Source organism: Antechinus flavipes, chromosome 5 (genome assembly GCF_016432865.1).
Source record: "Antechinus flavipes isolate AdamAnt ecotype Samford, QLD, Australia chromosome 5, AdamAnt_v2, whole genome shotgun sequence".
Taxonomy (NCBI): domain Eukaryota; kingdom Metazoa; phylum Chordata; class Mammalia; order Dasyuromorphia; family Dasyuridae; genus Antechinus; species Antechinus flavipes.
In genome coordinates this window covers 140,482,503-140,506,585 of record NC_067402.1, presented here as the reverse complement: position 1 = coordinate 140,506,585, position 24,083 = coordinate 140,482,503, and the positions used below count along the sequence as shown (strand labels likewise).

At 34.4% G+C, this 24,083-nt stretch overlaps 2 protein-coding genes across 3 annotated transcripts; one reads left to right on the top strand and one right to left on the bottom strand.

The window, feature by feature from the left end:
- Positions 1 to 87: 87 nt before the first annotated feature.
- On the bottom strand, positions 88 to 13,384 carry THAP5 (THAP domain containing 5). The gene is made up of 3 exons (XM_051963176.1): positions 13,093 to 13,384; positions 4,777 to 4,969; positions 88 to 3,997 (listed from the first exon to the last, which is right to left on the bottom strand). Exons 1-3 carry the CDS (start codon positions 13,170 to 13,172, stop codon positions 3,062 to 3,064), a joined length of 1,209 nt encoding a protein of 402 aa, XP_051819136.1. The 5' UTR covers positions 13,173 to 13,384; the 3' UTR covers positions 88 to 3,061.
- A 19-nt stretch (positions 13,385 to 13,403) lies between these two features.
- On the top strand, positions 13,404 to 23,849 carry DNAJB9 (DnaJ heat shock protein family (Hsp40) member B9). 2 transcript variants are annotated; one of them, XM_051963180.1, is made up of 3 exons: positions 13,404 to 13,495; positions 15,617 to 15,843; positions 21,138 to 23,849. In XM_051963180.1, exons 2-3 carry the CDS (start codon positions 15,621 to 15,623, stop codon positions 21,572 to 21,574), a joined length of 660 nt encoding a protein of 219 aa, XP_051819140.1. In that variant the 5' UTR covers positions 13,404 to 13,495; positions 15,617 to 15,620; the 3' UTR covers positions 21,575 to 23,849. The 2 variants fall into 2 exon arrangements, with proteins under 2 accessions (XP_051819140.1, XP_051819139.1); XM_051963179.1 differs by lacking the exon at positions 13,404 to 13,495 and adding an exon at positions 13,554 to 13,814.
- The last annotated feature ends 234 nt before the right edge of the window (positions 23,850 to 24,083 follow it).

The following is a 24,083-nucleotide window of genomic DNA, read 5'->3' as shown; positions in this document are numbered from 1 at the left end:
TTTTTTTGGGGAAAGATAAGGAATGTTCTTTTTTTACTATATAAAGTTCTATCTAATACAGCTTTAGGAATCCAAGATGCATTAAAATTTTCAGAATTGCTTTACAAAATTTATTTTTCTACTGAAAATGTAAAAGAGCTATTACATTTGTATTTAGTATTTAACATTTCAACTGAAAGACAAATCTTCATAAAAGTCCATATTTTAATTCATTAGAAACATATCTTATAAATTTTATTTGAGTTACAAACCTTTGATCTGTGAACCTAACATACATACGGCAGGTTGTATACTGTCCCCTTTCTCTCCCAGACATCATAAGGGTATCAAAGGTCAACCATAGCACTTGGTAGTAATCGTGGGGGACTGTGACTTCCCTTCCCCCACCTTGGGAAGAACTGAATTATAAAAACATGTCATATTTCTTCCCATCTGGCTTTTGCCATGAACAATTTGATCTCAAGCAAATTTTATTCCACTATGTCCTTTTTCACTCTTGTGCTTTATCTCTTTCCTCGTTACCACGGGAAAAATGTCTTTATCTCCCTATGTAAGTCAAGAATGATCCCAGTTGATAAGCATAAGAGAAAAATTAATCATCATAATGCCACCAACCTATATAACCCTTATACTTCATTCTACAAACTACTTCTTCTCTTTTCCTACTTAAATCTGTTTATTCTTCAAGCATGAGCACCCAAGATAAATAAAATGTAGTTTATAGTTCTGTTGTTTTTTGGTTTTAATGACTAGAATTTTTATTGTTTTCTTTAGTACAAATGTATAGTATTGTATTTCTATTAAGCAAATTCTTATCAGGGAGCTTGGGAACTTAATCATTCCTCATAACACTTTCTTTTGAAAATGGCTTCAAATAATATCTAACCAACCAACTTATAATTATAATTCAATTTTTGGAACACAAACTTGTTTGCAAGATGGGGTGTTTCCTATATTACTAAGACAAACACACAAAAGGGAAGACAAAAGTCAAGGACAATCCCTAATTGTCCTAAATTCTTTTCAGGTAATTTTTCTATCTAACCAAACTTATTTCTGAAAAAACAAAATATAAATTATGTCTTTGCATAAACAATCAATTGTAGTTTCTTTGACTAAAACTGAGAACTGCCAACCTTGCAACATTACCTGACTGTGATAATGGGGAGAAAAATCATGCTTTCATTTTGAACCAACACAACAAAATATTTCTATTCACTAAGTTTTAAATAAATGGGTGTTACATTTTCAAAAAAATTATTTTAGTTATCAATATTCTCAATCTGTAGCATATTTTAAAACTAAGGTTAGCTTTCTTTCTATCACCTCACACAATCCAAAGCCACCTTTATCTACTGTCAACTGGCAAATATTTAAGACAAGGCAAAATGTTTAACATCAACCTAAGAAAATTAGAACTAAGAAAAATAATCATAAAATTTATGGGCTTGAGAGGAGAAAAGTAATTATTTGCCTTCCAAGCTGAAATATATTATACTTTCTATTGTTATATTTATTTATTAACATTTATCAATCAAGTTGAGTTAATTTGAGAAAATACAAGCTATTTTTAAACTTTGTTATTTTTTTCCAAGTCACTACATTCCTACTTTAGGTTTTTTTTGGTTAATTTTCTCATGGTACTATGTAAAAGTAATTTTTATTTGCATGATTCTTTTCTTTCAATTTTATTTCCCCAATGTATTTTATCAATTTCCTTAAAATTTCTTGATTATAAGCTAAACATTGCAAATTAATATGTAGATGAGCAGGAATAATGTTTCTTATTATATCAATGTTTCCTGACCCTCCTCTCAAAATTTTTGGAATGCCCAACACACAATCAATTGACTTTTTAAGTCAATAGTGAGGCTAAATGGCATAGTGGATAGAGCACCAGCCCTGAAGTCAGGAGGACCTGGTCTCATACACTTAACACTTCCTAATTGTATGACCCTGGGCAATTCACTTAATCCCAATTGCCTCAGGGAAAAAAAAAAAAAGAAAAAAGAAAAAGTCAATAATACTCCTCCTTAAGGAATAAATACAGAGGATGATTATTATGAAAATTATAATTTAAAATTTCTTTTTATTAATTCATCCCTTGTATTTATGAAATATAAGGATACAGTTGATATTCTTTTATATAGCTCCCAAGAGACTATTACAACAGTCCATCACACAAGGTATATTCATAATGCAAGAAGTAATCCTTAAGGTTTAAGAGAATCTTCTCCCAAGAACATAATTGGGCACAATATAAAGATGATGCCCAGTTTACAATGCAGTTCAAACGAAAACAAAACAATCCTGGGGCACACTTTATTACAGAAATGTACTGCAGTTGAAAGGTCAAACCACATAGGAATTCTTATAAAAATGAATACCGAGGCTATCTAGACAACATAAGCAACAATTATGATCAAGATATATTATAAAATAAGTAAATCTCTGTGTATAATGCTCTTAAGTAGGGAAGGGTCTAATGGGAACAGAATTTTATGGCTGAACAAGATCCCCTGATCTAATTCCCTTATTTTACAGATGAGACACCTGAAATATGTGTGATTTTCCCCAAGTTTATACAGTTAGCAAATAGCAAGCTGTGTAACTACATCACAGGTTTACTGACTCCCATCTAAAGTGTTTTTCTCACTTTACAGAACAGAAGTTCAATCTTTAGGATTCAGACATATTTTACAATAAATTCATCATTACATAATTACCATAGGATGTTACTCCTTTACAGTGTTAACATCAACATGGAATATTAGAATGAAATTACAGAATTTGTTTCACAAATGCTTCCTTGAGCTAGAATACAAATATTTAAATTCCCTCCTCCATGTTTCACTCATACTTTTTAACCAATCACTTTAAAGGGCAATTTCCAATTTCTGGGTTTTATGAAAACAAGCGCCCTTTTATGACATTGTACTTTCATAAATGTTATTAAGAACATGAGATTCATGCTGGGAAAAAAGGTCGCTTTGCAAATCACTCAGGGATAATCAAAGAATTTGCAATGATATTATATAAAATCATGGCTTCTAAAAAGTTTTTATTCTATCATAGTAACTTCAAATGTTGTGAAACAGTTTTCTACAATCTTGAGTTTTTCTTCAGATAGTAAGTTTTCTTGTTTTAGCTGTCCTATAAGAGTTTCCAGAGATTTGAGTCTTCCTAGAGTTTGCTGCTCTTGTAGTTCAAGAAGGGTTATCTTTGAATGTAGTTTGGTAACTTTTTGCCAGAGAAGTTCCCTGTTAATATCTTGTCTACAATAAGAATGCTCAGTTTGTAGTATTTCAATTCCATAGTCTGTGTCATCATATAAGGAATCTTCAATATCTAGATCTTCCACATCTATTCTCTCTTGTTCTATTGGCATGAACGAACTGGCTGATTCAGGCTTAGAGCTTTCAGTAGGCACTAAAATGGTAATAACTGATTCTTCATCTGTATTCAGCTCTTCAATTGTCTGAGTAATTGTACTCAGTAAGACAGTATTTTCCTGTGTTGATACAGAAATATCTGTGATATCTGGATTAGAGAAATGATCTATAGCTGTTTCAACTATATTACTGGGTTCCACAGAGAGATGCACATGCTCTGGATTTGAGACATTCAAAGTAGCAGTTGTAGTATTTAAGAGGTTCTCAAGAGATGTATGAAAGCTACTAACTTCTAAATCTTGGACAACTGCTGTTTCTAAAACAGGTTTTGGTTTTTCAATATGTTGTGGAATTGCAGAATTAATAGTTAATGTGTCATTATGTAGATTTTCCATATTGGAAACTGGTGGCTTATCCTTTTGTAATGGTTCATTCAAAGAAGAGGAATAAAGTAAATTTGTACTTCCATCAAATTTTTCTGTGCTTAAAATATTTTTCTTTGGTTCCATTTGTGCAGGTAATTCTTCTGACTTTACCATTAGGCATATTTCTCTCTCATCTTCTACTTTTTCCTCCTGAGGATTGTTTTTTGCATGGTCTTTCTCCTAGAAAACAGTATTTTCAAATTCAGCAAGTTCATTTATCAAAGCTTTAAATAATAATTCTTATTTTATGAAAAATAACATTAAAAGGTATATTGTAAGAGTAAAAATGATCAATACTCAAAAATATTCTACTAAATATCTAGCAACTTAGTAAATATTTGAAAAGTTCAAGGTATTTTAAAATATCTTCTTACTAGAAAAATAGGTAAACATTACAATAAACTAAATTTAGAAGGTAAATATTATTTTAAAATCCATTTTCTTTGTAATAGTTATTCAGCAATTAATGCAGGCAAACAACAGTCATCAGGTAAATAGTTAATAAAAGAATCCCACTCACTTTTAGTATTATATCCTATATGTAAAATAAAAAGGCTAAATTTCCTCAAATTATGTGAGCTGTTGACTTTCTATATAAGTTTTTTTTTCTAAAAATTCATCATCATAATGGGAAAAACAGATGTTTCCTACATTAGAAACCTCATCCTTTTTTGGGCATGACATTACCATGAAATATACTTTTCTTAATGCCAAGTTTCATGCTATACTTTAACTGACAAGTTTTATAATTAAAAGACTAAATAAATTTTCCCCACATTTATTATGTGAGATAATTATTTTGAAAAATTAGGTTTTTTTCTTTTATGAATTTTGTCTCTACACCTAGTCCCCAAATATGTAGGATTTCCTATAAGGTAAATAAATAACAATCGTCCTTCTCTGACAACCTCAGTCACCTTTTCAATTACTTCCAAAGAAATTGGGGGAAAAAAAATTACCTGACTGTCCTCAGGTAAAGAAAAAATAGTTGGTACAGCAGTTTGTTTCAAATATCGAATTCCCCATCTGATGTCAAGTGAGTCTGGAGTAAAATGGTCACTGCATAGGAACTGGTATTTACTGGGAACCCATGTATCACGTTTCATATTCCGTAACCATTTTTCAAGTCTCTCTTTGTCATGGAGAGGAAACCTGGAATTGAAAAGAAAAAGCAATGACTCTAAACTCAGGTGATCTAGATTCCAATCCAACTTCTGACTCATACTGTGTATGTGAGGGTTAGGTAAGTCACTTTCTGGGCTTCAGATTTCTCATCTATTAAATGAAGAAACCATTATGATCCTTTTATCAGCAATAAGAAAAATGACATTTCACCAATTTTGTACTCACAAGAAATCCTATTGATGGAAAATAAAACTTTACCTTCTCTACAAGTTAGAAGTAACTATGAAAAAAATATTTTTTTTCTTGAATTTCATTCTAACTTCAGATTTCAATTTACCTTTTGAAAATGTTTACCAATGCTACTGGTATAGATACACAGTATACATATGCATATATATATAGATAGATATATGGATATTCATACATATACATATACAAACATGCATAGATGAATATATACAAAGGCAGGTGCATACACATCATAAACACACATACAAACCCAAATTCTAAAGGAGATTAATTTGACTAAGTAAAGAATTATTTTAGAAAAAGCAAACACTTGGCATCAGATGTTGGTACTTTTTGGTATAAAACAAAGTAAATTATTTGGCAAAGATTTTTAAGAAAATAGGTTCTAAACATTTGGTATTTGTTATTAGCATGGTTTTATTCTGATAGGAATTGTTAACATTTATTTTTCATGACAAATCCTAAATTCTTATTATCATAACTTTCATAAGTCCCTAAGACAAATATTATAGAGATATCTATTTATGAACATTCACAAAATGATCTTCTGTTACCATACCTTTAACATGCTATTTGGCAAAAGAGCTGCTGCCAGGAAGGACCAATGTTCTGAAAGAGTCTATCCTTTTGGGATACCACTATCTATATGGCATTCTTCACCTAGTGCTCTCATTCTACTTTACCCTAGTTTCCCATCACCATCTGGACAAGCTATTTGAGTTTTTCATTCCCCTTCTAGATCAAACTCTCAGAATTACCATTCTTTCTCCATTCAACAAACTCTCTGGGAGGCTTTCCTTAGCATCAAAGCATTCTTTCTCATAGTGCAGGCCTACTGAGACTCAGGCCTCTGGTAATGAGAGCTCTTGGTACTATAGCTTGGCCCTGGTAACCTAACCTCCTTACTTAACATTGTTTTCATGGCAAAAATGTGTTACTAGTTAATACATTTTAAAAGTGTATATGGAATTTATGAAGACCTTTTGTGGAAACTTTAGCTAGTATGTATGAGACATTTTCCAAAGGTTCTTTATACCATGCATAAACTTAACATTTATTGAATCAATTTCTCTAAAGCCCTGAATTAGATCAACTTAAATAACAGTTTATCTTATTTAAACTGACCATTTGTCTGCAATAACTCCTAAAGGAGCAACAAATGTACACTTAAATCACTATGCCAAATAACAGACTATTACAAGCAAAAAAGTTTCTTTACCACTAAGATTTAGGAGTAGTGTGCATGCATGCATATAAAAATAGATTATGAGAATTGTATTTATTTTCCTAATGACACCACACTTTAAGAACTGGATTTGCTGTAGCAAACATTTTGGATACTATCACTATTTATCTATGAATTTACTTAGATGCAGATTTTGCAAAGAAAACAGGGAAAATAAGTACTGAACAATCTATTCCCAAAGCAACTCCTACCTTTATTTTGTGCTTTAAAAAAGCAACTGTTAATGACAATAGAAGATTAAAGAAACCAACTGTTTGGATAGATGGGGGAAGAGTATGTTGTTGGAATTCATGTCCATCTCTATACAACTGCTTTCCTCCTATCTCTTTCCTTATGGTTAAGAGCCTCATCCTCTTGGTTTCCTGATTCTGTCAATGGCATCATTATTTACCAAGTTAGAAAATGCTGAAAACTTGAAACTTCCTTTTCCCACACCCATTACAATCTGTTGAAAAGAGCTCTTTGTTTCAACGATATTTCTAAGATATCTTCTAATTCTATTGTCACCAGAGATGGACACATGACTTTATTGCCAACTATCTTATTACAGTATTTTTCTTATTAGTCTCCTGCCAATATATCCACCATATAATTTTCCCCATGCATAGATTTAATGTTTCTTCTTGATTCAAAATGCTGTGATAATTAACTACTACCTGCATGCTATATAATCCAAATTCTTTACTTGTGGTACAGTGAAAAGATCACTGGATTTGGATTCAGAGGACCAAAATTCAAAATACTTCTTTCCCATTTGCAGTATTTATGTGGCCTCAGTGTTTTAGTTGTAAAATGAGATTGGTCTACTCTTTTCCAACTTATTCCATTCTTGGAATATATTTCCTACCATCTATGATTTTGGGAAGCTTAAGTAATTTTCAAGATTCTGTTCATATATAATCAATAGGGGAACAGAAATCTATCTTACCCAGCAGAAAAACAGGAGAAGGGGATGTCAAATGTGAGAAGGCCGGGAGGATGATAAAAGAGATGGCATATTGGGACAGGGAGTGGTCAGTAGCAAAACACTTCTGAGGAGGGACATGGTGAAAAGGAGAGAGAATAAATGGGGGGAATTACAATAGTAATTATAAAAAAAAATTCTAAGCAAGTTTCTGATGGAATATTATTATTCTCTGGGAAAGTGATGAGCAGGATGCTCTCAGGGAAAAAAAACCAATAACATGGAAAGTCCTCTATGAATAAAATGAAATATACTGTACTCAAAATAACAGCAATGTTCTGGGAGGACCAGCTGTAAATGACTTTGCTATTCTCAGTAGTATAATCATACATATTTACGCTGAAAAACTTATGATGAAAAAATCTTATCCATACTTAGAGAAGGAACTAATCAAATCTGACTATAGATTGAAGCATTCTCTTTCTCACTCTTTATTTTTAACTTATTTTTTCTCGAGGTTTTTATTTTAATTAGGGTGATGCATGTTTTCTTTCACAACTTGACTTTTATGGAAATATTTTGCATAACTTTACAAGTGGTTTTTTAATTGTGGGTGGGGATAAGGGAGAGAACCTAGAACTCAAAAATCTTAAAAACAAATGTAAAATAAATTGTTCTGAATGTAACTGGGGAAAATATTAAATGAGTAAATTAAATAAAACAAAAAAGATTCTATTCAAAATTTTATTTCTTCCAAGAAATTTCTGATCATTCTTCAATTCATTGCTAGTCAGAAATGACTAGAACCTTTCTTTCCTTGGACCATATGCTTATATTCTAGTTTTGTGTCATAGCTATTTATGATTTGTTTTGAACGATTTATGATCTTTTTAGATTGTTTCATTAAGGCATAGGCCATCTCTCATTTAGTGTTCAAATTTCTTCACTGTCTTCCAAGCCCAATCATGAAAGCACAGGACATCTTTTATTAGATATTTTACATTTCTTTCCTACTCTTCATCCCCAGCTGCCTAGCACACTGCTCAGCCATAATAGATGATGAATAGAATTAAGATGAAATTTTGGATTGTAGGGTCCCTCAAAGCAACTATATTCTTGCAAGGGAGATAGCAGTTAGTGAGTTGGGCCTAGACAAATGTCTTTGAAACATGTGCTTAAATCCAGTAACTTAAAACTTGAAAGCAATTCTAATTTACTTATTTGCAACTTTTCTTTCTGGATTACTAAATGGTTCATATTTAAGAGTTTGAAGCATCCTCAAAGTCTTATTTTGTTTGACTCCCTGACTTTATAAATTAAGCAAATAAGAGTAAGCAGCTGTTAATACAAATTCACTGTTCTTTCTATACCATGGTGCCTTTCATCAAAATCTTTTGACCATTTATGTCATTACTAAAACAAAGAAATAATTTGGGATCCACAGGATGTTTTTATTGTTGAAAACAAACAAACAAACAATTAACGTTCTTGAATAAACCAGGAGTGAGAATCTCTAGGATTACTAAAAGTAGTCATTTGTTTTCTAGAACTCTAAGAGTACAGTATTTTATGACTAGTGGAGATGAGTGACAGTGACATGCCTAGAATTTATAAGGCTAATTTAGGCTAATAGTTTAGTAAAAATATACTTTTGAGATTTTGCTCCATGATTCCAATGCTTATCACCTAACTTACTGATTAAGTTTCCAAATATGATTCTAAGAATGAGCTTGCACATTTTCTGGTTTTTTTTTTTTGTGTGTGTGACAGACATAATTCCCACACCAAATAAATGGATATCCTGATAACAGACGTTCTTGTTCTCTTATCTTCTGTCAAATTTACAGCAAAGTAATTCAGTTTTCCTTGGGTCTAATTACCCTGGATGGTCACTTAATGCTTGCTGAATTGAATAAACCAAACACTGAGTTTCAGGGCTTTTAAAAGTGGAAGTTTAAAAAGAACCAGGGCTTATCCCTTTTTTAACAGCTACTACAATAAAATCATGTAATTTCTATCATGTGTTTGCAATTACCAAGCTTTGTCCTATGAAGCTAGGAGCTACAGTAACTCATCCTGGATTATATATAAAACACTATACTAAGGAAAAACATATCTTGAAATAGCTGATTCAGTTGTTTTTAAGTTGTCTCTGACTCTTCATGACCCCATTCAGGGTTTTCTTAACAAAGACACTGGAGTAGTTTGCCATTCCCTTTTTCAGAACATTTTACAAATGAGGAAACTGAGGCAAACAGGCTTAAGTGATTTGCCCAGGGTCACAGTTAGTGAGACTGGATCTGACCTTCAGAAAATGCGTCACTAGTCCCAGCACTTTATCCACTGTGCCATCTAGCTGTATCATCTTGAAATATAGCACATATGTAACATAAAGTATTCCCAAATATAGTTTCCCAACCAGCGATTCCTTATCTTTTGGGATGACTGAAAACAGAAAATCATTCTAAGAGCAACAATTCCTATACATTATACATGTTATAAAGTTTATAACAATACACTAAAAAGGTTCATTTGTCTTCCAAACATCTCAACAATGTGCAAATACTGGTATTTATGTGTAAAACATATCTGAAGAAAGGAGTAGGATTGACCTTAATTTTTATCAACACTTAAAAACTAAAATATAACGAAGCAGTGATGGTAAATATCTACAATAACTGACATTTTTATATTGCTTTAGAGCAGTGGTCCTCAAAGTGTAGTCCAAAGAATTGTTGGGGTCTCTGAAACCGTTTCAGAGGGTTTACAAATTCAAAATTACTTTTTATTTCTAATATAGTAAATAGTTATAAATATAACCCATGTGAACAACAATTTTTGAACAGATCCTCAATAGTTTTTTAACATGAAGATACTGAGAACAAAAGTTTGAGAACCACTACTTTAGAGTTTGCAAAGCACTGGAAATCATCTGATGCTTACAATTACATGAGATAAATTCTACAATTATTTTCCCCACATTACAAAGGAAAAAACTGAAGGTCTGAGAGGTTGTGACCTGATAGACACAAAGCCAGAAAATGCCTGAGGCAGAATTTGACTCCAAGGCCAATACTCCATTCATCAGGCTACATGCCCTCTTATTTACTAAATTAACTGGAATATTCCCTAAGGACCCCCAGCATCAAAAATCCTTTAGCATTCATAATCTGACTCTTCCCTTTACCTTATACCCTTCCACAGTATACCCATTTTCCAAGTATTCTATTGACTTGGTTTCCTTGCTTTCCAAGATAATCCACCTGTAGATTCCAGACATTTTCCAGCCTTCTCCCATAGCTGGGATACTCTCCTTCCTCATCTCTGCTTCCTGGTTTCTTTCAAGTCCTAGTGATGAAGTTCTAGTGGCAGTCAGAGAGTTGTGGAAATCCCCTTTTGCTCGGCAGAGGTCCTTCGTGAAAGAATTCACGAAACTGAAGAGTTTTAAGTGACAAAAATGGAAGTTTATTGTTGGATGAGAAGTCAGCTTTGCTAGAAAAACTGACTTCTTCAGTGGCAAAGCCCTATTAGGGAAATGGAGGCTGGCACTGAGAAGAAAAGTGCAGGCAGGAGCTATGCCCTATTCCAGACTTCCGCAAGAATCAGGAGTTTAGAAATATCCCTTAATAGGAAAATCTGAGGTTCAGGTTTCAGGTTGAAAAGAAAGCCAAAGTCCCCAGGCCTAGATCTCCAACTGAATGGAAATCACTTCTTGAAGGCTTCTGGAATTTGGAATTTCCTGAAAAGGGTTTGCACCATGGGGGTGATTTGCCTTAGAAAAGGCCCAGCCAGGAGGATATGGTCTCATAGACTCTCTGGAGTCTGGGGGGGGGGGGGGAGGTGGAAGGGGGAAAAAGTCAGGAATCAAAGGAGACAGAATTTCAGAGTGTTAATTTTACAGATCAAAAGGGAGCACAGTTTCACACCCCCATCACTAGCTAAAATTCCATTTTCTATAGGAAGCTTTTTCTAGATTTCCTTAATTCTAGTGCCTTTCTGCTGTTGATTATTTCAACTTTATCCTGTATAAAACTTCGTTTGTACATAGTTGTTTGCATGTTGTCTCATTAGATAATGAAATTCCTGAGTGGGGACTGTCTTTTACCTTTCTTTGTATCCCTAATGCCTAGCACACAGGTGTTCAATACATGTTTACTACCTAGCAGATTAAATTGTCTTTCATCCTATAATTTTATTTCATTCTATCCCTGTAATACAAAGGAAGCAGCAACTACAGCCTATAAGCAATGGAGAATGAAAAGCAAAGTGAAGTTGAATAATCAAATAAAAACTTCCATAAAGAATAAATCAAGTATTTCTTCAAGGTGTTAAATTTTTTCTCACAGTAAATGTGAGAATTTGAATCTGAAATGTACTCTGGTGGCTAAATGCTACAAATAGTGTAGACGTTTTAAATGGTGTACATTAAATTTTGATTGCATATTTAAAACTAGTAGTAAAATAATTTTCTATTTTGTGAGATGTAACAATTCTTTAAAGCAGTACTTGATTAAATAAGGGTATGATAGATAAAAATTAAAGACAAGAGTTCAGAATTACAATAGATCTGAAGACATCAGTTCTCTATGCTTCAATGCAAAGTATTAAGGTATCATGAGCAATGTACTTGGCAATGTTGAACTCTTATACTACATTTCTAGAAATTAGGCTTGAGAAATAAATATAAACAACTAATAACACCTCTATATTCATAGGCCCAAGATTACATATAAAAACAAAAAAATTGATTTGCATTAGAGTCTTTGGAAATTTGAAAATTATAATACCTGTCAAAATATTAGTATTAACCTGAGTTGCTTAGCAGGTGTCCTCAATATAATTTAGGGCATTTAGTTCTCACTGCTGATATTTAATATTATCATTAATATTATTATTAGTATTTGTTATATTCAATAATTAAGCCTTAAACAGCTAATTAAAAGAAAGGCAACTGGCTACAGTATCTGAGTGGTCACACTTGCTTCCTGGCTTCACTGAGCTCCCAAAGCATAATTTGTTTACATCAAATGTAGCCCTGGGAGCCATACCAGGTGCATCACGAAGTACACTCCCAGTAAAGATGGAGGCTATCACACCTTATATTATTTGATTCAAGTCAAAGGTTTTTAGTTCGACAATATTCCTCCAGTCTCATCATGGAATAAAATGGAAACAGCAATGGACTGGGAGCCTCAAGCCTTTCTAATCCATTGCTATATGGCTTACATGGCTGGTAGATTGTGCCTCAGTTTCCTCATCTACATTACTGAACTTCCTACAGTTCCGGTACTCCTAGCTTCACAGCGATTACGCAGTACGGTTCAAAAGACACGCTTTGTCAAAGAGCTTTTTAAATGGTAATGGGCTTGCACATAATTGATTGGAGACCTTTCTTACTGGCAGAAAGAGAGAGTGGGGTTGACCCAGAGTCGGAAAGGGTAGCTAGCGAGCAAATGAAGGAAAAAGCATACTCCCGAAGGGAGCGGGAGTGGAGAGTGGGCAGGTTGCAGGAGACACTCCTCAACGGCCTCTTACAGCCCAGTTGCAGCAGCCCCGCGAGGCTGCTGTCACTCGCTCCTTCGGCTGGGGACCAAAGCGCAATAAAGCCACGGGTTTCATCAGGCACCAAAGGAGAAGGCAAGAAGGGGAGAAAGAGACAGAAGAGTGCGCGCGCGAGACCGAATGCCAACACCAGTTCGTTCCGCAGGATCGGCCCCAGGCGTCGGCGCTTCATTCAAGGGGACAACTTACGGGTAGAAACTCAGTTTCCGGTCTTTATTGTTTCGTCCTCGGCGGTTCTTACAGCTAAACGCGGCGCAATAACGGGGCATTGCGTCCGTCGAGCCGCGCAGAGGCTTTAGGGGAAGAGGAATAGAAGACTCAAGACAACCGCGCCGCTAGAAGCGACGGGCAAAGGCCTGCACGGAGGTGTGAGGGTGACCGGGCCCGCCTCAGGGCTGCTAGACCAGCCTTGGCGCGACCCAAAGGCCTACTGCGCCTCCCCGGAGGCTGATGGGAATGGGAAGGGAAGGAGGGAGGCTCTAGAGCTGTCACTGCCGCCGCACACCCATTTCCGCCTTCCGTCCGACCTGAAATCCCTCCTCCATCTCGCCCTCTCTTCACGTCAGGCCGGAAGTGACTTGAGAGAAAAGAGGTAACAACAGTCTTCCACGTGCGCTAAAGGCGCCGGGAGTCAGGTGGGGTGGCCTCAGCCAATGGAAAAACGTTTCGTGTAGGACTCTGCCTGGTGCGGGTTTGGCGCTGGCTCGGGTTGCTGGGGAGCGGCGGCGGCTGTGGGACCCAGAGTTGGAGCTGGTGCGAGGCTGACGTGCAGCGGCGGCGCTGCGCGTCTGGGAGGAGGACGGGTTAAAAAGGGGGTAGTCTGGCACTAAGAAGGGCACCACCGCGGTCTGGAGGACGAGGTGGGCCGCTGCTTCGTCTTCGCCTCCTGAGGGGGCACGGAGCGGCAGAAGGTGAGACTGAGGAAGGTGGCGGCCGTGGCTGTGACAAGATACGGGGAGAAGGATAAGGGAATGAACTTGGAACTGAAGTTAAGGGGAGAAGCTGGTGACAAAGGGCCCTATATCTAGGGATGGCAGAGCTGCGGGAGTTACGGGGTAGAGGGGCGGTGGTCACAGGCTGAGCACCTGATGGGCCCATTTCTCGTCAGCTGAGCTCACCCGGCATTGGCTGAAGGCGGGGTGGGGGTGGGGGAGATGAGTCTAGGGGAGCTCGAGTGGAGAGGCTGGGCAAAGTGCAGGTGTCTAGTATTCTCGTACCCGATGCTCTTTTCTCTGATTTTTGATTGGGGAGCATCACCTCAGGAAAGGGCCCCAGCCCAGCATCCGTCGCTCGGATTTGATGTTGCAACGTTGGCCCTGTGTCTACGTTGCCAGGTTAAAGACTTTGACTGTGAGCAACTGGTAGGTGGCCCTGTGCTGATCGGCTGGTCCTTCTCAGTCCACAGAGAGACCATTAAAACTGAAAGGAGGTTTTAGTCCTAAATGCTTTTGTTTTGAACGCATTGAAGCTCATCACTTGCCTGCTTGTTGAAGGTCCTGGCATCCGGGGCTTTTCTGGCATTTTAAACTCTTAAACAAATCTACAACCCAGTTGAAACAAGTTACTAAATTTATATTCTTTTTCACACAGGAAGGTGTACTTTAAGCCCGAGTACTCGTGACTATGAGTAATTGGGGGTGGGGTGGGGATGGAGGGATTTTCCACCTGATAGTTAAATTGGCAATTTCAATTAATCCATAGTGTTTTTCATCATCTCTGTGGTTATAACACCTTCGAGTATTAAGCTCTCAGGAGCAATACAGTGCTCAAGAGACTGGTTTTTATCTGAAATTTTCGGTGTAAAAGTTTTAAGACGTGTGAATAAGTTGGAAGAAAATTTGTGAGATACTGACATTCTCAACATTTGACTTGAGAATGAATACCCCACTTAAGGATTTTTAATTTAAACTTTTTGTTTATGTTTGCAAAAGTTTTTCATATTGTTCATCCTCTAGTATTAATTAAGGAAAAATAGTCATTACGCTTTTATTGAGTGTGTTATTGGCAGATGCTGTTGGAAGGTATGTGAAAGTAAAGCTTCATACAAGAACTTAAAATTTTAGGCCAACATTTATTGCTTTTGAGATTTGCATATCACTTGGCCATATTTGATCCTCCCCAAAGTAGGCCAGATGGAATTGTGGATTCCATTTAATAATAAGAGAATAGATAATTCCACCAAGTTGGAATTATTTTGACATTAAAAATGAGGAAATTGAGGCCCTGAGAAGCTAATAGTTGATGTGTTCATGGTTCCATGACTGAACAATTTTTAAACCAGGTTTTGAGTCCATGTTTCCCTTCTTCACTAGTTTATTGCTTTTTTCATCATATAAAGCATTATGTAACATTTGGCTTAGCTATGTTTAATAAAAACATTTTCTTTTAAAAAAAATTTTTTTTAAAAACCACCTTTTTAAACAAAATTTTCTTTAAAAAAATAAAAAATCATTTCTTTTAAAAATACTATTTGTGTACTTTTATGATAGCCTTGAATGCTATATTTATGAAAAAATTCATAAGATAATATATTTACATCTGGAGTGAACTTTTGAGGTGCACAGAATCCATTTCTCTTATTTTACATATGAGGAAATAGGTGTAGAGAGATGAAGTGACATTTTGTTATCCTCTCTGCCAGTCTACCTCTCAATTTTGAGAGCACTTATGCTAGCCAATAACTGTTTTATGTTATTATTTTCTTCTTTTCCAGGGTCATGAAAATGGCTACCCCACAGGCAGTTTTCACCTTTGCAATCTGCATTTTAATGATTACAGAATTAATTCTAGCTACAGAAAATTACTATGATGTCTTAGGAGTTCCAAAATCTGCATCTGAACGCCAAATCAAGAAGGCCTTTCACAAGTTGGCCATGAAATACCACCCTGACAAAAATAAGAGTCCTGATGCTGAAACTAAATTTAGAGAGATTGCAGAAGGTAATGAAGACATAAATAACTTATATTGATTGGTTGATTAATTTTCTCAAATTTGTGGGGTTTATAGTTATTCAAAAAGAATGTTTAAGAAATATAAACATTCTCTGTAGTTTCTGGGTAATGTCATGGAAAATATCTGGTAATAATTCACATTTTATATAGCTATATAGCTAGCCCTTTAAGATTTAGAAAACCTTTCAGTCATATAAGATAGGTAATAGCAGAAGTATTAGTCCTTATTTTATAGATGAAGAAACTGAATATCATAGAGATTAAGTGAATTAAGTGAATGTAAATAAGTTACTGTAGATATCCATCTTACTGTACTATATTGCTATTTAAAGATATCTTTATATGAATTTTTTTCCTTATATATCCTTTGGAATGGATAAATCTTAAAATAGCCACAAGTAGACTATACATGGAAAATAAAACGATATTTCTTTGTTCCCAAAGGGCATTCTCTGATTGTTTTGTAAAAGAAAACTAAAAAATTGTCAGCAATGAAAACACCTGATTATCTGAAAATAAAAAGTTTACTTTTAGAATACATAGAGAATTTTAGATTTTTCAAAATTTCCACTTGAGTTAATTGATTGTTACCTCTTCTATAGTATATATAACTAGCCTCATAATTTATAATTGGTAAGTTTTACCTTCTGGTTTGTATGTACAGCTAGGTTCTGGTTCATGTGAATAATTAATCCTATGAAGTTGTTGCATTTTTTTTGAATCAGCACTATTCAGAGTTATAATTATATAAACCATAGTCATTGTTTCCATCCAATGGAAATATACAGTGTGAATTTGAACAATTTGATCACTTTGGGGGATTTGTTATTCATAAAAATCAGGACCTAGTTGTATGTAAAATACAACTTGTATTAAATACCATAGAAGGAGATTGTTCAGTCATACATTAAAAATAGATCTCATCTAATGCCATGAAATACTTCCTGAATAGTATGTCACACTTGTTAAAGGGTAGGTAGGTAGCACAGTTAATAGAACAGAGCCTAGAATCAAGATCTGAGTTCAGATGCAGCTTCAGACACTAGCTGTGTGACTTGGCCAAATAACTTAACTTCTATTTGCCTCAATAACCTCATCTGTAAAATGGGGAAGGGTGGGAGAGGAGGAGGGAGGAGCAATACTAATATTTACCTCCCAAAGTGGTTGTGAGGATTAAATGAGGTAATAATTGTAAAACGCTTAATGGCCTTACATACAGTAAATGCTATATAAATGTTAGCTAATGCTATTATGTGGTTTACAGTAAACCAGATTCTTTCAATGAAAGCTTAGGGAATGATGACGTATATGATCACATCTTAAAATTAAATTTATCAATTTTTATTTCAAAAGAACCAAAATGTAGCAGCTGTGGATCCACAGTGCCTATGGATATAGAACTCAATTCTTTATCCCCATTTATGAATTGCATGTTCATAAAAGTGTTCACTACCTGGTTGGCCAATGTTCTGGTGATTCTTCAAACTTATGAATTAGTCCAAACTTATGTTAACATTTTGTCACTGGCTCTACAAAGTAAACTTTTAAAGCTTTGTGTAGGACCCATCAGAGCCTGAATTCTATTGTTATAGCCTTAGATAATCCAAGGTCCTCTCTGTGTTATGATGAAATCTAAGAGTTTAATTTAAGATTTAATTTAATTTAAGTTTAATTTTTAAATTTAAGAGTTTAAAGTAAGAGTTTACTGAAAATGCTCATTGTGAGGGAATATATTAGAATGTAAATGGCATGCTATGGGAAAATCTGATAAAAACATCAATGAAACATAAATTAAGAGTAGTCATTCATTGTTCACAAACATTTTATGTTAAGTGCTTATGTATATGGCACTTTGTTACTGTTCAATTGTTCCAACTCCTTGTGACCCCATTTGAGATTTTCTTGGCAAAGATGCTGGAGTTGAGTTCTGCAGCTCATTTTACAAATGAGGAACTGAAACAAAACAGGGTAAGTGACCTACCCAGAATCACACAGCTAAAAAGTCTGAGACTATGTTCTCAAGACTCACGAAGATGAGTGTGCCTAGCTTTAGGCCCAGTACTTTATTCACTATGCCACTCAGCTGCCCTGTATAGCATTTTGCTGTTACCACATAATAAAGTACATTTTTGAATATATGAAAGATTTTCATTAAATAAAAAGCTCCTTGGTACATTTGAAATCATGCACTGCTCAGAAAATTGTTTTTTAAATGCTATATTTTAAAAACAAATATAAACCTGGTTTTAGAGTCATGTATGTGTAGGACCTAAAGTAACATAGTGATGCAAATTTTTAAATTTTTGTATGTTATGTATATGTAATCACATTTCCTTCAGTGAAAGTAGTTTCTTTTAAGATATTAAACATTTTGTTACTAAATCTAAAAGTTTTATTTCTGTTATTCGTATTTTGGTTGTAAATAGTCCATTACTTCTATTTCTTCTCATTTTCCTTAAAAGCTTATATTTATAAGTCCTCGGACAAACTTGGAGAATAGATTTAGTGGATTTTAGAAGCAGCTAGGGATGCAGTGAATAAAGTGTTGGTCTTGGGAAAAGGAAGACAATTTCAAATCCAATCTCAGATGCTTATTTGGACAAGTAATTTAACCTCTGCCTCAGTTCCGTCACCTGTGAAATGAGGATAATAGTACCCATCTCACAGCATTGTTGGAAGGATCAAATGATTAATATACACATATGTTTTTAAAGTGTTTAGCACAATATCTGGCACATAGTAGGGGTTATATAATACTTATTTCCTTACCCCTTTTGTTTTCATCTCCTTTTTTCCCCAGTTAAAATTTTTGATGAACCATTGTTAATGGATTTTTCTTTTTCTACTGTTTTTCAAGCCTTTTGCAAGGTTCTGGGATTTTAAAAGAAAGGCAAAAATTTAAAAAAGGCCATGCCTTCAAAGAACTCAGTTTTGAATGAATAAGATATAATGAGATATATATTTACAACACATGTATATTGTAGATGGACGGTAGTTTGAAAGAGGGAGGCATTAGTGAATTCCTATAAAATGGTGGAATTTGAACTATCTTGAAGGAAGTTAGGGGAGCTAAGAAATAGAGATGAAGAGGCAGATCATTCCAGGCCTGAAGGACAGTGAAAAGATGGAACTAAAGTAGGCTAGCATTGATAGGTCATAGAAAGCATGGAAGAAAGGTAGATGACTAGAAAAATAAGAAGGGACTGAGGTTGTAAAGAGCTTTAAATGCCAAACAGAGGAGTTTGCATTGAATGCTGAAGATAATTCAGAGACTCTAGACTTATTTGAATAGTGGTTGATATGATTTATGCTTTTGGGAAAAGTCACATTGGGTGATGTATCACCAGAGTGGGAAGAGATGTGACGCAGGGAGAACAAAAAGTGAGCTACTGTAATAATCCCTGCAAGAAGCCATGCCGTCCTGTACTAGAGTTGCTTTGTGGATAAAGAGAAAGAAGTATATGCCAGAGGTGTTGGGAAGATAGAGATGTCAAGATTTGATAATACATTAGATAACAAGGGCTAAGAAAGAGTGAGGAATCACTAAGGTTGTAAACCTTGGTGTGAACTTGGGTAATTGGGAGTGGATAGTGGTATTTTCTATAGTAAAAGTTTAGAAACTGGAAAAGGGAGGCAGGGAGGAGAAAGGTGAATTCTGTTTTGGACTTGTAGATTTGAGATGGAGATATAGTTTGACATATTTTGAAGATATTTGATGATGCATGACTTACTTAAAAGAAAGTAGAGCAGTATATATATATATATAGACCTGGAGACCATAAGCCTAATAATGGTAAATGGAATCTTAGAAGATGCTGAAATTCCCCAAGTGTACTGGTTTAGAAACAAAAAACAAGATTCAGTACATGCCCACCAACTATGGGAATTCCCTATGCACAAAGATTCAAAAAAGAAAGGAAACTGAAAAGGATCAGAGAGCTGTATTGCAGTGTTATGAAAAGCTAGAAAAAAGAGAGTATTAGTAGTGAAAGGTGATTAATAGTATCAGGTACAGAATAGCCTGTTATATTTTGCAATTGAGAAGTCACTGGTAACTTTGAGGAGACATTTTCAGTTGAATGATGAGATTGGAAACTAGACTAATTAGAGGATGTAGAGGAGTAGAAGGGAAGTCGCCAGATGTAGGTGGTTTTCTTAAAAAGTTTAGCTGACAAGGAGAGGTGAGAGAACAGCTGTTAGGGTCAAACAGGAATTTTTTTAAGGATAGGAGAAGACTTGAGTGTGTTTGCAAATAGTAGATAAAGCTATTGTAGATAGGGAGAAATGGAAGAAAAAGGGAAAGAGAGTGAGAGCAAGTCTTCAGGAGAATTCAGGAGAGTATGGCACCAAGAGTGCGTGTGAAAGGGTTGGCTTTGACAAAGAGAAGGGCTCCCTTTGTTTAGGGGATGGGAGAGAAGGAAATAATGGACGAAGAAGGCAGCAAGGGTGTGGGGAAGAGTTCCTTAGGATATTTGAGGAGCAATGAGAATGTTTAGAACAGCCTCTGTGTATACTTTGATGTAATGATACTTAAAAATGCTTTTAAAATATCTTCTCGACTTAAGTAGGACTGTTAAATACAATATTACTTATGCTTGATAAATTATATTTTGGTGCTGGTTCAAAATTTCACTACTGTTGTTGACTTGATATTTGATAGAGTGAAAAAAAAGGTCACTGGTCTTGAAATATTACATGGGACATGATCTTTGTCTCAGCAAAACATTTTCTAGTGGCACCTTTAGTTTTCTCAGACTTAGTTTCCTCATATGTAAAATGAATGTACTAATATTTACACTATGTGCTTCACAGTGTTGATTTTAAGAAAAACAAGTTGTGACCAATAATCTGTGGTATAAATTGTGTTATTAGCCATCTTAGATTCTAGAATTCTGCTTTTTTTATGTAAGAGACCTCTCTAAAATTTTTGGCCATATGGCTCTTTTACATTTTAGAGACACATATATGGTTATATGTCTAGTAATTTACCAACAAATTCATACAGTCCAATTTCTGGATGTGTATTTATGTATGCATGTGTGTATATATGATGTGTATATATACATGCGTATATATAGACATACACACACACACACACACACACACACACACACACGTGGATATTTTTAAAAAAATCACTACTACGCAAAGCAAATGTTTTATAAAATGGCCATAATATCTAAGAGTCATTGAGTTAAAAGATTTACCTTATTTAAAGGTTTTATTGTGTAAAATTTCATATTTCTTTGCCTTCAGTTAAATTTTTTTTTTTTCCCTTTCAGCTTATGAAACACTTTCAGATGCCAATAGGCGAAAAGAGTATGATTCAGTTGGACATAGTACCTTTACTAGTAGTGGTGGAAATACCTTCCAGCAGTCATTCAATTTCAACTTTGATGATCTTTTTAAAGACTTTGATTTCTTCGGTTCTGACAAAAACACTCAAACCAAAAAACATTTTGAAACTCACTTCCGAACACGGCAGGATGGTTCCAGCAGGCAAAGACATCATTTTCAGGAATTCTCTTTTGGAGGTGGACTGTTTGATGACATGTTTGAAGATATGGAAAAAATGTTTTCTTTTAATGGTTTTGACAATGCAAACCGACACACAGTGCAAACTGAAAAGAGATTCCATGGGTCTGGCAAGCATTGTAGGACTGTCACTCAACGTAGAGGAAATATGGTTACTACATACACTGACTGTTCAGGACAGTAATTCTATCTCACTCTCATAAAGCCAACTAATCTTTTCTTATGAATACAAATAGAAACAAACCTTTCTGTGAACTGTTTTGACAAATGCATGAATTCACATTTTAAAGTACTTAATAAATATCATAAAGAGGTGTATGTAAAACAATCTTGACAACTTTAGATGACAATGAGCTTAATTAACATTTCCTCAATTAGGCCATGAAAGTATGTTAGAAATATAATTAATTATAATAAATTTGGTTTACCTGACAACAAATTCCTTCATTTGGTTAGATTTGTTAAAACCAAGAAAGGGTTCATGAATTTAATGATTAAACAGATATTTACTTGACTTAAATTAGAACTAAATAGACTCTTGCAGTGAAATTTTTAGTAACTTTATGTGCATGATCTGTACTAATTTTCTTGATAACTATGCCTAAAATATAGAATTTTGTTATGAAGAGAGCTACTTAAGTAAAATGTCTGATTCCATTAGGATTATCAGAGATAGCATTTCATTCATGAAATTTAGGAATTTTGCAATTCTATTTTTCTATTGAATTTATTCAAAGGAGAAAAGAGTCATGGGATAGTTTAGTAGTGCTTTCCATGAAAATACTTTTTTAAACATGGAATATGTATTTGTGAAAGGAATTAACCTTGTTCACATATATTTGGACTGATTATTTTGACAGATATAAAATATAATTGATATGTTGCCAAGAAATTGTTTCATGTTTGCTGAGCTACTCTCTTTGTAATGGAACTCATACCTGCTTTTTAGTGCCATTCATATTTCTTTAGTTTTTGACCATCTACTTATTTTTATGAATGTCCTCATTATGTCAAGTGCGTTTCCTTTTTTCTTTGCATTCATCATTTGGTAATTAACTAATACCTCAGTCTTTAAAAACAGCCAATGTGTATACCCTTATCTTAATGTGCAATATTTTTAAATAGTAGTAATGTTTTTGTTTGTTTTTTGCACAGACTTAATTTCTTTGTGTAACTACATTTTGTAGTTTTATAAAATTTCAGTTCTGTATTTTTCTATGTCATACTTTGAGTATTAATCATATCTATATATTTGTTGTTGACAAAACTAGCACCTATCATAACAGTTGTATGTGAGTGAAACAAATACAATATTTGCAACTTGAATGTTCTGTTTATTCTTGGTTACTAGGGTAAAGTGTTTCTTTTAATATAATGAAAGCTACAAAATCATTTGTCCAAAATTCAAGGCAAGTGAGCTTCAACATTTATCAGTATTTTACTTTTATGGGGAATTAATCAAACATTTTTAAATGCCTGAAAATAGGCTTCAGTTGATTTTAATTTACAGATTACTTTGTTTTGAGACTAAGATTATCAAAAATGGTAATTTCTTTTTACATTTAGTATAATTTGTTCTACTAGTTTATTTTGCTTGCTACTGTCACTAGCCATTCAGTTTTGAGAGTGTGGCTAAATATTAAATAACAGTACTTCTGTAGAAGTTGTGCAGTTTTGAAACTATTGTATAATTTCAACTGGAATGCTTAGGGAATTGGGCTTATTAAGGTTAACTGAGAGTCAGATAAATTGTAAACTGAGAGTTACAATAAATGGTTTTTAGAGATGGGAGAGGCAGCAGAGGTAATTCAGGCCACAAAGGCTAAAGAATTTGTTCAAGAAGACTATACATCTAATTGTCAACAGTCAAATCAGTACTGGAAGTTGGTTTTAATCTCTCATACTCTCTATACATCACAGTTTATTTGAACTTGTAATCATGAAAGTCTTTTTAAACTGTGTTAGTATATTTTCTTTCCTTAGGAGTATTAATGTATGTGATTTCATTTTTCATTTAGGATATTGTAATGCCTAAATGTAATTCTGAATATCATTTTGTATTGTTGTATAGTACTGTAGAATTTAGAAAAGGTTGGGCTGAATGTCTATTGACTAGACCATGTACTCAAAAAAGTTTTTTGTCAATCCTAAATATGACCTTGTTTTCTTATTATATTGCTTTTTCCTCTTAAAAGCTACATGTTTCCTTTCTTATGGTTCCACATTTCTGTCTTGACAAATATCTGGTCATTAGAAGGTTTTATTTAATTATTGTTTGACTTTGCTTGTTTGGGCTAAGTGCCACAAGATATTTTTTCCCCTGGGTGACGATTTTTTGCTTATTGGGGAAGAGTAGAGACTCTGCAATAATGTTGTACTTTATAGCCATTCTCAATAACATATAATGAGGAAGGTAAAGTATGCACTCAGTTTTGCAGTTAAATAAACAAATTTCAGGACATCTTGTCTTTTTGTTGTGCGAATAAGAATACTGGATATTGCTTTACTTTGAAATAAGGCTATACCTGCATTATTTCAAACCAGTAGTTGAGAATGGGGGAAAAATGACTTTATAGGCATGGATTTGCTTTAAAGAATTTACTGTTTATTATTAACTATGCTGAAGACAACAAGAACAAGATTTTCATAATGGTTTCTAGTAACCAGTCATCCACTTTTGAGCCAAAGGTTGA

What these genes read in the sequence shown, in the direction of transcription:
- THAP5 (XM_051963176.1), bottom strand. Translation starts at nt 13,172, where the DNA reads ATGCCCCGTTATTGCGCCGCGTTTAGCTGTAAGAACCGCCGAGGACGA. An exon ending in CGGAAACTGAGTTTCTACCC is followed by an intron (nt 4,970 to 13,092) that starts GTAAGTTGTCCC and finishes TTTCAATTCCAG; the next exon opens with GTTTCCTCTCCATGACAAAG. An exon ending in CTTTACCTGAGGACAGTCAG is followed by an intron (nt 3,998 to 4,776) that starts GTAATTTTTTTT and finishes ACTGTTTTCTAG; the next exon opens with GAGAAAGACCATGCAAAAAA.
- DNAJB9 (XM_051963180.1), top strand. Translation starts at nt 15,621, where the DNA reads ATGAAAATGGCTACCCCACAGGCAGTTTTCACCTTTGCAATCTGCATT. An exon ending in ATTTAGAGAGATTGCAGAAG is followed by an intron (nt 15,844 to 21,137) that starts GTAATGAAGACA and finishes TTTCCCTTTCAG; the next exon opens with CTTATGAAACACTTTCAGAT.